Source organism: Mus caroli, chromosome 6 (assembly GCF_900094665.2).
Source record: "Mus caroli chromosome 6, CAROLI_EIJ_v1.1, whole genome shotgun sequence".
Classification (NCBI taxonomy): domain Eukaryota; kingdom Metazoa; phylum Chordata; class Mammalia; order Rodentia; family Muridae; genus Mus; species Mus caroli.
This window is the reverse complement of record NC_034575.1, coordinates 35,496,629-35,512,907: the sequence shown is the minus strand read 5'-3', so window position 1 is coordinate 35,512,907 and position 16,279 is coordinate 35,496,629. Positions and strand designations below refer to the sequence as shown.

General features: G+C 38.5%; 1 protein-coding gene across 3 annotated transcripts in view; it reads left to right on the top strand.

Moving 5' to 3' along the window:
* LOC110296627 (probable inactive serine protease 58) overlaps positions 1–11,341 on the top strand; it is a 22,192-nt gene extending 10,851 nt beyond the window's left edge. For 2 of the 3 annotated variants that reach the window (XM_021165335.1, XM_021165334.2), the window contains 5 exons: positions 1,482–1,607; positions 2,365–2,533; positions 4,734–4,984; positions 9,833–9,978; positions 10,634–11,341. In XM_021165335.1, the coding sequence (XP_021020994.1) occupies positions 1,568–1,607; positions 2,365–2,533; positions 4,734–4,984; positions 9,833–9,978; positions 10,634–10,783 (756 nt within the window). In that variant the 5' untranslated portion in view covers positions 1,482–1,567 and the 3' untranslated portion in view covers positions 10,784–11,341. Of the gene's footprint in view, positions 1–1,321; positions 1,608–2,364; positions 2,534–4,733; positions 4,985–9,832; positions 9,979–10,633 lie in introns of those variants that run through there. The other variant, XM_021165336.1, reaches the window with a different exon arrangement.
* The last annotated feature ends 4,938 nt before the right edge of the window (positions 11,342–16,279 follow it).

Below are 16,279 nucleotides of genomic sequence, written 5' to 3'. Positions count from 1 at the left end.
TTTTAATGGGGTTATTTGATTTTCTGGAGTCCACCTTCTTGAGTTCTTTATATGTATTGGATATTAGTCCCCTATCTGATTTAGGATAGGTAAAATCCTTTCCCAATCTGTTGGTGGCCTTTTTGTCTTATTGATGGTGTCTTTTGCCCTGCAGAAGCTTTGCAATTTTATGAGGTCCCATTTTCCTGTTACCCCTAAGATGAAGCTAAAGACGTTTCTTAAGTGGGAAATCAATAGGCTGTTAAGTGTAAAGTCACAACTAACCTCAGTATAATTTCCTTAGCTGTCACAAAGCTACTTTGTTTTGATGAGAGGAATATGGAGAGAGTAGGAGGGGAGAAAGAAAGGATGAATATGATCATATTTCATTATATACATTAATAAAATTCTCAATAAAATGTATAGGTAAACCTATTTACTATTTGTTACCTATCTCAGGATGAAGGTGGCAATCAAGAAATTGTCACGTCAGATTTTCTTATAGAAAAAGAATATAATTCATTTGGAAAAAAACAGTGTAAAAAATAAAAACTTTAAAAAAAAACTGGTTTTATTTACTATTCTAACCAAATAGTATCAGCAGGGTACTTTTGCTCCAAACTTTTATGAGGGTGAGGAAGATTATGTGAGTTTTAGATGGAGAATTCAGAGTCAAGGTGGTTTTGCAATCAACTGAGAAACCCCAGTTCGTTGAATAGAAAATGATTAAGGATAGCTAATATTAAGAAAATAAACTTGTATCTTACCCCACTGTTTAAGAAGAAAAAAAGAATTTGGAAGGTTTACATCTGGCCTAGTGAGAAGATATAAGCATAAGGACTTGTGGGAAAACAAAGGAGTGAGCGAAGACTTACTGTAGTCAAAAATAAAATGTGCCAAAAGCCTGACCCAAATCTCAGGGAAGATCATATTCTGTGTTGATTGATTTTCCAGTTATAGTAAAGTGAGAAGATTTCATAGCCAGTGGTGTTTGCTAGGAGTCCAGGATTCAGGTAAACTTCAGTCTTGTCACAGGGAATCTGAAGAACTCATTGAGTCCTGATTTTGCCACTAACTTCTATAAGAACAGTAAGTAGACTTCTCAGTTCCAAAATGGGAGAAGAAAAATAGATGTTGATAAGTGCATTGTATACATCAATGTTCTGAGAGCCTCTGAAGATGGCAAAGAGAGACTGTAAAGACAGAGATACCCAGGGAGGCAGGTTAAAAGTCAAAATCAGGGATCAGGGAAGGAAACAAAGAAAAATTATGTCACAAAGAGGGGAGGGAAGCAGTCAGCAGGCACAGTTGATGACTGGGAAGGGTTTTAGTATCACACAGGAAGCACCAAGAACCAGTCTTGGTCCTCTTCTTCTCCACCTACATTAGAGTCAAACCCTGCTGACTCCCGTACATCTTGATAGATCAGATCCCAAGGAAAGAATTAGAAGATTTCTTAAGATCCTTGCCTTTTCCTCCTGCCACAAGTGTTTCTCCTTCAGCTGTTCTGGGCAAGGATCCAGGCGTCAAGATTGCGACAGTTGACAGTGTGACCACCTAGTTTGCTCTACTGAGATTATAGCTTGATATGAAGACTTTTTTCATCTTCACTCTCTTAAGTCTAGCAGGTGAGTCTAGAGTCTTGTTTCTGTCTAGGGTGAGATCCAGAAAGGTGTATCAGTGGTTGACATAAAGGTGATATAACGACCAGTAACTTATGAGATATGATGGGAGATGAAGAATCATTTTAAGACGAAATTAGTTGCTGAAGGAAATCAATGAAAAGACTCTCATTTCACATATGTTCCTAACAACATGTTCGCCAGGTCTCTCTGATATCTGGGAGCATTTTGAATATCCTTTGTGCCAAGGCTTTGCAGAAAAATCCCTAGGAACTGCACAGTAGGCACTTGAGCACATGATTTCCCCTGAACAGCCACCATTCCTTTTCCCTGAAAAGATGTTACGAAATTTTGGATCAGGAAGGGAGGTGGGCTAATTTTTAAGTTTTCATGTGATTTTTTTTTCACTGCCAAAGTCAAAAAGTGTTTTATTTATACCTCTATTGTTGGCAAAAGTTGTTAAGGACTAATATTTAAAGTACTTACTGATTTTATTAATTTCACTAACATACAGTGTTGACAGGATTTCTGATCAATATCAGATGAGCCCATGTGATAATATTAGACAACTTTGATATAGTTATATCACAACAAAAATAGCCATTAGTTTCTTTAATATATACACATTGTATGACACATTACATTATGTGAAATTTTTAAATGTCAAAATTAAAGACGTTGATATCTTCGAATAACTTTGATTAGAGAAAGCTACTATAACTAAACTAGCTTACTAAAATTTTTGTTTTTGTTCTTTCTCTAGTAGCTAATACTCCCAAAGCCGTTCTGAACGAATATAACAATTCAGAAGAATACTTACCAGAGAATTTTAATGTTCCTTATATGGTCTATCTGCAGTCCAGCCCAGAGCCTTGTGTTGGGACTCTCATTGACCCTCAGTGGGTGCTCACTGCTGCTCATTGTTCTTTACCGTAAGTGGTTCCTTACTCATAAGAGCTTGGAGGGATCTGTGCTATTGAAGTTAGTGTGAGAAGCAACTTTTCATACTTTGCATGGAATTAGAAATTCCAAGAAAATAGAATCTTACATTTTTATGTACTTCAGTATAGAAATCAATAAGAAGTCTTACAAGCTTTATTTCAAATATTCATCAATAAACATCCATCAATCATTTACTATACCAGAAATGCTATTCAAATAAACCATTTAGGGAACAAGATAGTAATAACTTTTTTCCCATGGAGTGTACATTCTGATATAAAGAATAAACCAAAGCAGAGAAGGGATCAGGAACAAAAAATAAAACAGTAGAGCAAGGTGTGGGATGTGTCATGTGCGATGTGTAACATGGTAATGTTAGGCCTCTTTGAAGATATGAGGACATCAGGAAAAACACAAGTCTGCTAAAGGAATAAAGCCCGAGGATGTTCCAGACCAAGGGAACAATGCTGAGTAGTCTCTTAGGTAACAAAGGTTTGAGGGTACGACATGTTTAAGAATCAGTGCTGACAGACTATAGGGGCGTAGTCACAGCATGAAACTGAAGGCTTGGGTTGATAGCACATCATATAAGTAAATAAGAGAAAGCAATGAAGCGCTGCGTAATATACGGCATCTCTTGAAAAACCCATTTGTCAATCAGTCTATTGTAATGAACTCAAATAAAAACACCACACAGCTAGAGTAACAGAATCACTCAAGCAAACACTGCCCAGTCCCAAATTCCATATGTCTCATTGAGTTTCTATACATTTAGAATGACCATTCTAAAGCCATGGAATATCACTTATGGATTTATGGCTTCATTATCAATTACATTTGTATGTACTTATTCACCACAAGAAGAAAAAGTTATGACAGAATTAGAAGGAAAGAAAGTAGTTTTAGTAGGAGGAAAAAGTATATCTCCTTTCACAACCCATGTGTTTTTTATCTTCATGTTATACTTCTTTATTACACAGTACTAAATCACACACTGTTCTTCTTTCTATGTTATATTTTAACCAGGTGTATATTTGCTTAATATATACATGTATATAGTACAAGCTAGGATACACATATAAAGAAGAACATTGTGTCTTTTACTTTCTGAGAATCTATTTTTGTTGTGTGTCCAGAATCTATTGAGATGATGGAGACACAACTAAGCAGTTAACAGTACATGCTGCACTTGCAAGAGGACCTGGATTTGGTTCCCAGCACCCACATACCTACTCCCAACTCAAAGTTCCAGGAGAATTTTATGTCCTGTTCTGACCTTCAAAAATACTTGCAAGTACATGGTACACATTAATACATGCAGGCAAAGTACTCATACACATAAAAGAAAAGAAAAAAAATTATTTTATTTAAAAATATATATATATATGGGGAAGTTTTACTCAGAACTTTGGCTCCGTTTCACACTTATGATGCTTAGCCTTGCAGTTGTCCAAGAGAAGTTAAGCTCAACAGAGTAGGAAGTTAAGCTCAAAACATTAGCATGATTACATAGGAAACAAATGCAGTTGACATGATGCTGGAGCTTGCAAATAAGACTTTCTATTACCCATAACTACTATGAACTGCTTTTAAAATGGAATGGGTTTTTTGTTTGTTTGTTTGTTTGTTCGGTATGCTGCATGACTGGTTAGTTTGTCAAAGGGGCATCTATCTGGCTCTGAATTTGCATAGAGAATATGACATGAAATAATGACTTGGTATCTCTACAACACTATTTATGTGGTTTTAAGGATCTAGGAAGTGTACACAATGCATGACAAAATAATTATATAGTCCCAAGAAGAGCAGTGGATAAGCTAAGAATGTTAGAAGCAGTTGGGTACTGCTCAAAAGCTGCCTGTACAGATATGGAGTATATAAGAGCACTGAAAACATCAAAGGTTGTGAAGTCTCTACTGGCTGCTAGTTCATATTGCTCAAATCTTAATTAGAATAGGATCTATTGAGTTAGCTGTAGATTGATCATCCCATATGCTTGGCACAAACATAATCATCCTGTAAACACAAGGTTTTATACACAATTCTATACACAGGTTAGTAAACTTTAACTATGGAGTTGAAAAGTAAAGCTAAGTTGATTGTATAAGTGACTTTTTACATTTTTTTCTAATAGTTTGACATTCAGTGACTGTTTTCTCTTCCATCTCTCTGCCTTTCTTTTTCCCCAAGAACTAAAATCCGACTGGGAGTTTACCGACCCAACATCAAAAATGAGAAAGAACAGATATGTAATTACTCATTCACTGTAGTCCATCCTAATTTTGATGCAAAATTTCTGAAAAATGACTTGATGCTGATAAAACTCTCATATCCTGCTACTATCAACATGTATGTGGGAACTATAGCCATAGCTATGGAACCAATGGCATTTAATGAAACCTGCTTCATACCAACATGGACCTGGAATAACTACAAAAACTGTGAGTGTTTGGCCCTGATTTCTTCATTCTGAGGAAATCAGGGCTGGTAAAGATGTGGTTGAATATACATGATAGAAATTGGTAATATTTATAAAAAGAAAAAAGTCTTAATCCTGCAGTGATTACCAGCAAGACTTGGTCTCCCAGGAGGTGACAGGAATAAACTCATGATACTGGTGCAAGGAAGCTACTCCAACAGCATCAAATAGGGCAGGCAGTAATTTAGAGATTGTGCTATTTCTATAATACTTGAGATCTGGGACTAGTGAATCAAATCTAAATAGATTTGAAAAAATTGTAATCCTCATTGACTAAGATGATATTGAAGGTAGAGAGGGTGGCCTTCTCAACAGGAACTGCCATGCACTTCTTAGAAGAGAGGTTAAGAGATGAAAAGCAAACTTTTTGTGATGGGTAAGGGTGCTTTCAACTCTCTACCACAGAGAACCCAGACTGTGTCTAGGACATATGGGCACATTCTTTCCACTGGACCCTGAATAACGAAGACATATTGAAGGAGCACAATCTAACCTCTAGCCAGGGCTGGTTCTGTTCAGAATATAATTTTCATACTTTGTACTACAAGTGAACATGCCTCACTTGTGGGTGCAGACTTGGAGAGTTCATAGACAAGATGGCTGTTATAGCATGCTTGTAGTTATGTCTCTAACTCGATACTTGTCATAGGAAAATAATCATATACCATAGTATGAGCACCCACCTCTCTTTCCTATGGACCCAACATGGGCAGAATAGAGAGAACTGCTGTCTGCAGAAGCTACTCTTCCAACATTGCTTTCTAATACGCTTATTAGTCCTTGATGGCTGTTTCTTCCTGTGATTGCTTATTTTAGGTTTTCTCAAAGTTGCTTGGTCAGCTTTAAATCCAGCTATCCCACACCTGCCCTTCCCCCTCCCCTTTGCCTGTATGAGAGTTCTCCCCCACCCACCCACTCTCTCCTGCCCCACTGCTCCACTATCCCCCTACTCTGGGGCATCAAACCTCCCCAGGACCAAGGGCCTCCCATCTGTTGCTGTCAGGCAAGGCCATCCTCTGCTACATATGTATCCAGTGCCATGGACCCCTCCAGGTACACTCCTTGGTTAGTGGTCTAGACTCTGGGAGAACTGGGTGATCAGGTCAGCCTATGCTGTTCTTCCAATGGGGTAGTGATCACCCTCAGCTCCTCCAGTTCTTCCTCTAACTCCCCGACCAGGTTCCCTGAGCTCAGTCTGATGGTTGGCTCCAAGCATCCACATCTGCATTGGTCAGTTGCTGGCCAGACTTCCCAAGGAACCACCACATGAGGTTCGAGTCAACAGCCTCTTGACCACAGCAACAGTTTTGAGTTTGGTGTCTATAGACATGATGGATCCCCAAGTGGGGCAGTCCCCAGTTGGCCCTTCCTTCAGTCTCTGTTCCATTTTTTGTCCCTGTTTTTCCTTTGGACAGGAACATTTCTTGGTTAAAAACTTTGAGATGCGTGGGTGGCCCCATCCCTCAACCAGGGGATGTGCCTATCTACTAGAAATGGTCTCAACAGGTTCTATCTCCCCCTTCTCTGCGTATATTGGCTAAAGTCTTCCCTGTTGGGTCCTGAGAGCTTCACATTTCCCTGCTGTCTGGGATCCTCCAGTGGCTGTCCCCAGTATCTCATCCCCACTGCTACATTTTTTTTGTTGTTCAATTTCCTGACCCTCTGTATCTCTGACATATCCTCCAGTTTCTGATACTGCCCTCCATATTTCCTCCATCTCCTCTCTCCCTCCAGGTCCCCCTCTCCCTCCATCTCCCATAATCATTGTGTTCTCCCCTCAATGCAGGACTGAATCATCCACACCCTAGTCTTCAGTCAATACATACCATGTGTATTATTTTGTGTTTGGGTTACCTCACTCAGGATGGTATTTTCCAGTTCCATTCATTTGCCTAAGAATTTCATGAAGTCATTGCTTTTAATTGCTGCATAGTACTCTATTGTGTATATGTACCACATTTTCTATATCCATTCTTCTGTTCAGGGACATCTGGGTTGTTTCCAGCTCCTAGCTATTATAAATAAGGCAGCTATGAACATAATGGAGCATGCATCCTTGTTACATGTTGGAGCATCCTTTGGGTACATGCCCAGGAGTGATAATAGCTGAGTCCTTAGGTAGAACTATTTCCAATTTTCTCAGAAACCACCAGACTGATTTCCAAAGTGGTATTACCAGTTTGCAATCCCACCAACAATGGAGGAGTGTTCCTCTTTCTCCACATCCTTGCCAGCATCTGCTGTCACCTGAAATTTTTATTTTAGCCATTCTGATTGGTGTGAGGTGGAATCTCAGGATCATTTTGGTTTGCATTTCCCTGATGACTAAGGATGTTGAACATTTAAGTGCTTCCCAGCCATTCAAGATTCCTCAATTGAGAATTCTCTATTTAGCTCTGTACTCCACTTTTTAATAGGGTTAATTGGTTCTCTGTAGTCTCCCTTCTTGAGTTCTTTGTATATTTTGGATATTAGCCCTCTATTGGATGTAGGGTTGGTAAATACTTTTTCTAAATCTGTGGGTTACTATTTTATACTATTGACAGTGTCCTTTGTTTTTCAAAAGTTCTTTTTTTTTTTTTTTCAATTTTAAGAGGTCTCATTTGTTAATTGCTGCTCTTAAAGCCTAAGCCACTGGTGTTCTGTTCAGGAACTTTCCCTCTGTGCTTAAGTGTTCAAGGCTGTTCCCCACTTTTTCTTCTGTTAGATTCAGTGTCTCTGGTTTTATGTGGAGGTTCTTGATCCACTTGGACTTGAGATTTGTACAAAGAGATAAGAATGGATCAATTTGCATTCTTCTACATGCAGACTGCCAATTGAACCAGCACCATTTGTAAAAAATGCTGTCTTTTTTTCCACTGGATTGTTTTATCAAAGATCAAGTGACCATAGGTGTGTGGATTCATATCTTGGTCTTCAATTCTATTCTATTGATCTACCTGCCTGTCTCTGTACCAATAACATGCAGGGTTTTTTTTTTTAATCACTATTGCTTTATAAATTGAAGAAGACCTCAGAAGATGGAGAGATCTTCCATGATCATGAATTGGCAGGATTATTTTATTAATAATGGTCATCTTACCAAAAGCAATCTACAGATTCAATGCAATCCACATCAAAATTCCAACTCAATTCTTCTGAGAGTTAGAAAGAGCAATTCTCAAATTTCTTTGGAATAATGAAATTTCTAGGATAATGAAAACAATTCTCAACAATAAAAGAACGTCTAGGGGGAAATCCTCATCCCTGACCTCAAACAAAATAGATTTCATGTTGGTTTTGTCATTGATTTTTTTTAAGCTTTATTTGAAATAATTCCATCACACCTTACAAAACTAATTTATTATGTACCATTTAAAATAAAGCAAACTATACTACATGACTATTTTATTGTCTCAGCTATGTATATCAAAACAATGAAAACCAATGACAGACTACCTCTAAAAGACCTCTTATATATAGGAAATCTTTATTTCAAGTAACTTATTTTCACACAGTTTTTTAAGTGAATTTTTCCTAAAAATAAACTCTCCCTCTCCCCCTCTCCCCCTCTCCCCCTCTCCCTCCCTCTCCCTCTTCCTCTCCCTGCTTCCCTCTCCCTCCCCCCTCCTTACTTGCATGTTTTGTTTAATTTACATGGCTCTGTCTTACTAGATATACTATCCACTCCTTGAGTAATACAATGCTTCACTTGATAAATTGTTTCCTTTTTTCTCACTATCTCTAATAGAGATAAAAATACTTAGTATCTTGGTTAAAGTTCATGTACCCAGACACTTAGAGTATAGTAGCAATTTCTATGATGCAGATGAACAATATGACCTCTCAGGGGAACATGCATATGTACATCACATAAATAACCATTAATAGCCAAGAACTACATAATGGTGTTTCAGACAATGAGGAGAGATATGTAATAGCGATTCTACAAAATTTATTTTACAATTTAAAAAGATCCTATCAAAAGTATTATACCAAATTTTCTATATTCATATATGTTTAGATACATAATTTGTTACTGTTGTGTGACAACATTTACTGAAATCACATGCTAAGAGTGTTTATAATCCAGACATGACAAACTATAAAATGTAGCTTAGATAAGTAGTAGTCTTTACAAATTAGATTTATATAAGTACACTTTGCCTAGGGATACATTTATCAGAACATTCCATTGTTATGTGAGGCAAGACTTGAGTTTGGGGGCTAGCAAAATGGCTTTTCTAAGTAAAGGCACTTGCCACCAAAACTAATGGCCTGAGTTCAATACCCAGAACTGACACAGTCAAAACAAAGAATTGAATCCCACAAGTTGTCATTTGACCTTTATTGATCCACTTTGGCAAAAGTACATGCAGACATGCACACATATGTACACATCCACAAACATATACAAACACTCACAATAAATAAATATCTTAAAAGAGTAACTTTATATACATTTTTATGTGATAAAATTTAAAGAAGATGAAATAAATACCCAACAAGGTTTGAAATAGAAATTTTGGAGAACAGAGATATTGCTATTTTTCTTTGTGGACATTTACAATCTCCATACAACATTTTCAAAACATTATGAATTATGCACAGCAGATAGAACTATATGTCTAATGATGGATAGATGAAGAACTTTGGAGTCTACTTCTCCACCATGGAGATTCTGCATGAGGAACTCTAAGGGTGATTGGAGCATCTATGGCTACTTGCACTGAGTATTCTCAGGAATTAATTTATTCACAAAATAGGGGCTGATAGAAGGTCCCTGGTCAGAACAACAGCTCTAAATCTCATCTGTCTTTTCTTTCCATAGTTAGCGATCCTGACGTCTTGACATGGATAAATGAGTATTCTCTTTCCCCAAGTGACTGTTTGGACACTCTTCATCAACAGAAACAAGAAACAAGAATGAACATTATGTGCATAGGACATTCACATAATGCTATGTCTGCAACTAAGGTATTGTTTCTTTCTCCATGCAAGAAGATAATACAGGGCCCACTAAGAAGGGAGGTTGTGTTGGAATATCAAAAAGATCCCCCACAGATTAAAGAGGAGAAAAGCTGAAGTCCCTCTCCTTGACTTAACATTCTGCAATGTACTTCATTCCCCTCCCCAATGTTAGAGTGAGAGAACTCTAGTGTGGATCACCTGTCCTTCTCCTAGTGCACTCAGGTTATATAAAACTTGAACTGAAAAGGGAGAGAACACAGCAGATAGAAGTAAAAGTTATCACTTCTTCCATACAATGGATTCATTCCCCCAGGTGATTTGGCTACTGTTACATGCCATATCTTAAGATTATTCGTTTTGTTTTGTTTTGTTTTGTTTTGTTTTGTTTTGTTTTGTTTTGGTTTGGTTTGGTTTGGTTTGGTTTGGTTTGGTTTGGTTTGGTTTGGTTTGGTTTGGTTTTTTTGAGACAGGGCTTCTCTGTGTAGCCCTGGCTGTCCTGGAACTCACTNTGTAGACCAGGCTGGCCTTGAACTCAGAAATCCACCTGCCTCTGCCCCCCAAGTGCTGGGATTAAAGGCATGTGCCACCATGCCCAGCTCTTAAGATTTGTTCTTGATCTGTGACAACAAAGTAACATTGACATCTTATATCTCTTTGTCAGGAAGTATCAGCTGCTCCAGCCATCTGCAGTGGGAGGGTGCATGGAATATTGTCCTGGGGGAAAGCAAGTATAGCCAATGGAGGCAAAGGCTTCTTCACTGAAATTCATCCCTATGCAAGATGGATCTTAAAAATGATACACTCACACTGAGAAGTGATACCACTCAGTATAAAATCATGCCATCTCTACAATGGATCAACAATTCATCATCTGTCTTATTGAAACGAACCCAGGGACAACACCTAATAAAATATCACCAGAAATCTATGACTCCTACCTTTATCATAATGTAAACTTTGAGAACAATGAGAACTTTAGTAACAAAATTGTTTATTCACACACCAAAAAAAAAATCATCGATCAGCAGACACTTAATAGCTTCTGATTGTGCTAAGAGAAATGTGTGTGACTATAAAGTGTCCTTTGTCATAATTCAGACAATTCTGTAATATTGTAATGATTACTCTAATGCAGATGATCAATAGTCTACAGTGGAACATAACTCTTAACTATTCTGCACAGTGGGAGAATCACCAAGGAAGTAGATAAACTAAATATAATTGATTAAAAACCAAAGAACTATATACCTGTTATGCACCCTCAAAAGTATGTGTTATAACAACACTTGAGGGAGAAAACTGGCTTTAGGGGAAGGAGAAATAATGTAATAAAATAATTATATAATAATATAATTTTATGTGCCCCACAGTCAGTTGCTGGCCACATCTAAACTGCAAGCTGCTCTTTATCCATCTCTTCAGATCTCATCCCATTTTCCCCAAGTCCTCTCTCCTTGCTCCCTGACCAGTGCTCTGCCACGAGCCTGCCTGGCCTGGAATAGGCTTGAAGTGGGATTCAGCATTGAATGATGCTTTTAAGACTGATGTTCTCCAGTTGTAATATGAACAGCTAGCTCTCTGACTATACCAAATGCTTTCTGATAACTCCTACATGGTTCTAAAAACTTTCTTGCTTATTCTATGGTTTTAAAAAAATGCTGACTTCAGCGGTCTCAGCTAAACTAGACCCCCTGAGATCTCTCAGATACTGAGCCACCAACCAGGCAGCATACACTACCTGGTCCAAGGCCAGCAGAGGACTGCCTGGTCTGGCCTCAGTGGGAGATGTGACTAACCCTGGAAAGGCTTGAGGCCCCAGAGAGTGGTAGGCCTGATGTGGGTAGGAAGGTGGCATCCTCTTGAAACAGGAGAGAGGAGAAATAGGTTGAGGAACTGTGGGAGGGCAGATTGGGAGAGGGGCAATGAGAGGACTGTAAACAATTGTAAGTAATTTTAAAAAACCAACAACACTGGCTTCTTTACTCTTTAACTCTATGCTTTATAAACATTATAACCCTCTGTGCTTGATCTAACTCTCTATGCTTAAATAAGCACCAGGAAAATTTAACTCTTTCTTACTCTTCTGTGCTTCTTTAAGTGCTAAAAACTTAACTCTTTATTACTTGTGCTTTAATAAGTCTAATATCTGGTGATTAACACATGCTGTCTCGCAGCTGGGAATTAAAAAGATTTATTGCTAGTGCACTTTTCTCTGGAAAGTCCCAGAAGTCTTTCTGGCTAAGCTGATTAACACCTTGTGAAACAGAGAGGAAGGAAAGGAGAAGAATTAAGATACTTTATACAGTCACATATACACAGACACATATACATTCAAACATTCACATACGCACACTCTGGCCAGGCCTGACTGTCTGTCACAATCAACAAGTAGTCATCTCTACTTACATATATACACACAAATATATAGACAAGCAGGCATATGATGAATGGATGGATGGATGGATGGATGGATGGATGGATGGATGGATGGACTGTTGGATGGGTAAAGTTCCCAAGCCAAACCATTCAACCAACAACTTTATTACTTTTCTCTGGTTTTTTATACCTTCTTGGACAAAAAGTTCTTTAGAAAATTACCCCAGAAATAAAGTATTACATAGAATGGAAGTTACAGAAGGATGTTGATATTAAGTTCAAAGCAGTGTTTCATTATAATATATTAATTATAAGTTCAGATAATAGTTTATACATGCCCTTGCCTAATCAAAGTATACAACTGTAAGTTTATCCTTGGAACTAAGTAATTTTTCCTTGAATACAAAATTATCCCAAGTCTATTTCTCTTTTTAGTGAAATTAAGAAAGATCATTGTATGTCTTATGATGCAGCCTTTACCTATTTATTATGAGGTGTGGGCACCTTCTATTCTTTTTTTTATTGGGTACTTTCTTTATTTGCATTTCAAATGTTATCCCCTTTCCCGGTTTCCCTCCCTCCCAAAAAGACCCTATCATATCCTCACTCTCTCTGTTTCAGTGAGGTGTTCCTCCACCCACCCACCCACTCACACCTTCCTGCCCTCAATTCTGATATACTGGGGCATCAAGCCTTCACAGGACCTAGGATCTCTCCTTCCATTGATGCATGACAAGGCCATCCTCTGCTACATATGCAGCTGGAACCATGTGTACTCCTTTCTTAGGACTAAGTCCCGGGGGGATCTGGTTGATTTATATTGTTGTTCTTTCTATGGGGTTGCAAAACCCTCCAGCTCCTTCAGTCCGTTCTCTAACTCCTCTATTGGGGACATCACAATCAGTCCAAAGGTTGGCTGCTAACATCAGCTTCTGTATTTTTAAGGCTCTGGCAGGGCCTCTCAGGAGACAGTCATATCAGCTTCCTTTCAGCATGCACTTCTTGGCATCCACAATAGTGTCTGGGTTTGGTAACTGTATATAGGATGGATTCCCAGGTGGGACAGTCTCTGTGTGGCATTTCCTTCAGTCTCTGCTCTATGCTTTAACTCCATATTTGCTCCTGTGAGTATTTTGTTCTCCTTCTAAGGACTGAAGTACCCACATTTTCATCTTCCTTCTTATTGAGCTTCATGTAGTGTGTGAATTGTATCCTGGTTATTTGGAGCTTTGGGGCTAGTATCCACTTGTCAGTAGGTACATACCATGTGTTATCTTTTGTGATAGAATGATATGCTCTAGTTCTATTCATTTGCCTAAGAATTTCATGAATTCATTGTTTTTAATAGATGAGTGGTATTCCATTGTGTAAATATACCACATTTTCTGTATCCATTCTTCTGTTGAAGGACATCTGGGTTCTTTCCAGCTCCTGACTATTATAAATAAGACTGCTATGAACATAATGGAGCATGTGTCCTTATTACATGTTGGAGAATTTTCTGGGTATATGTCCAGGAGTGGTATAGCTGGGTCCTCAGGTAATAATATATCTAGCTTTCTAAGGAACTGCCAAACTGAATTCCAGAGTGGTTGTACCAGCTTGCATTCCCACCAGCAATGGAGGAGTGATCCTGTTTCTCTACATCCTTGCCAGCATCTGCTGTCACCTGAATTTTTTTCCAATTTTTTAATTAGGTATTTTCTTCATTTACATTTCAAATGCTATCCCGAAAGTCCCATATACCCTCCCCCCCCCACTCTCCTACCCACCCACTCCCACTTCCCCTGTTGTTCCCCTGTCCTGGGGCATATAAAGTTTGCAAGACCATGGGGCCTCTCTTCTCAATGATGGCCAACTAGGCCATCTTCTGCTACATATGCAGCTAGAGAGTCGAGCTCTGGGGGTACTGGTTAGTTCATATCATTGTTCCACCTATAGGGTTGCAGACCCCTTCAGCTCCTTGGGTACTTTCTCTAGCTCCTCCATTGGGGGCCCTGTGTTCTATTCAATAGCTAACTGTGAGCATCCACTTCTGTGTTTGCCAGGCACTGGTATAGCCTCATAAAAGACAGCAATATCAGGGTCCTTTTCAGCAATATCTTGCTGGCGTATGCAATAGAATCTGCATTTGGTGGCTGATTATGGGATGGATCCCCAGGTGTGAAAGTCTCTGGATGGTCCATCCTTTTGTCTCAGCTCAAAACTTTGTCTCTGTAACTCCTTCTATGGGTGTTTTGTTCCCAATTCTAAGAAGGGGCAAAGTGTCCAAACTTTGGTCTTCCTTCTTCTTGAATTTCATGCGTTTTGCAAATTGTATCTTGTATCTTGAGTATTCTAAGTTTCTGGGCTAATATCCACTTATCAGTGAGTACATATCATGTGAGTTCTTTTGTGATTGAGTTACCTCACTCAGGATGATGCCCTCCAGGTCCATCCATTTGCCTAGGAATTTCATAAATTCATTCTTTTTAATAGCTGAGTAGTACTCCATTGTGTAAATGTACCACATTTTCTGTATCCATTCCTCTGTTGAGGGGCATCTGGGTTCTTTCCAGCTTCTGGCTATTATAAATAAGGCTGCTATGAACATAGTGGGGCATGTGTCCTTCTTGCCAGTTGGAACATCTTCTGGATATATGCCCAGGAGAGGTATTGCNGGANCCTCNNGTAGTACTATGTCCAATTTTCTGAGGAACNNCCANACTGATTTCCAGAGTGGTTGTACAAGCTTGCAATCCCACCAACAATGNAGGAGTGTTCCTCTTTCTCCACATCCTTGCCAGCATCTGCTGTCACGTGAATGTTTGATCTTAGCCATTCTGATTGGTGTGAGGTGGAATCTCAGGGTTGTTTTGATTTGCATTTCCCTGATGACTAAGAATGTTGAATATTTCTTTAGGTGCTCCTGGGCCATTCGATATTCTTCAGGTGAAATTCTTTGCTTAGCTCTGTACCCCATTTTTTAATAGAGTTATTTGGTTCTCTGGATTCTAATTTCTTGAGTTTTTTGTATATATTGGATATTACCCCTCTACCAGATGTAGGATTGGTAAAGATCTTTTCCCAATCTGTTGGCTACCTTTTTGTCTTATTGAAAGTGTCCTTTGCCTTACAGAAGCTTTGCAATTTTATGAAGTCCCATCTGTCAATTCTTGATCTTACAGAACAAGCCATTGGTGTTCTGTTCAGGAATTTTTCTCCATGTGTCCATATGTTTGAGATTCTTCCCCATTTTCTACTCTATATGTTTCAGTATCTCTGGTTTTATGTGGAGGTTCTTGATCCACTTGGACTTGAGCTTTGTACAAGGAGATAAAAATGGATCATTTTGCATTCTTCTACATGCTAACTGCCAGTTGAACCAGCACCATTTGTTAAAAAATGTTATATTTTTTTGGCCAGATTTAGCTCCTTCATCAAAGATCAAGTTACCAAATGTGTGTGGGTTCCTTTCTTGGTCTTCAATTCTATTCCATTGAACTTTCTGCCTGTCTCTGTACCAATACCATGTAGTTTTTATCACAACTGCTGGGTAATACAGCTTGGGGTCAGGGATGGTGATTCCTCTAGAAGGTCTTTTATTGTTGAGGATAGTTTTTGATATCCTGGTTTTTTGTTGTTGTTGTTGTTATTCCAAATGAATTTGCAAATTGCTCATTTTAACTCTAGAATTGAGTTGGAGTTTTGATGAGGATTGAATTGAATCTCTAGATTGCTTTTGGCAAGATAGTCATTTTTACTATATTAATTCTGCCAATCTGTGAGCATGGCAGATCTTTCCATCTTCTGAAATCTTCTTCAATTTCTTTCTTCAGAGACTTGAAGTTCTTGTCCTACAGATCTTTCACTTCCTTAGTTAGAGTCACACCAAGGTATTTTATATTATTTGTGACTGTTGTGAAGGGTGTCATTTCCCTAATTTCTTTCT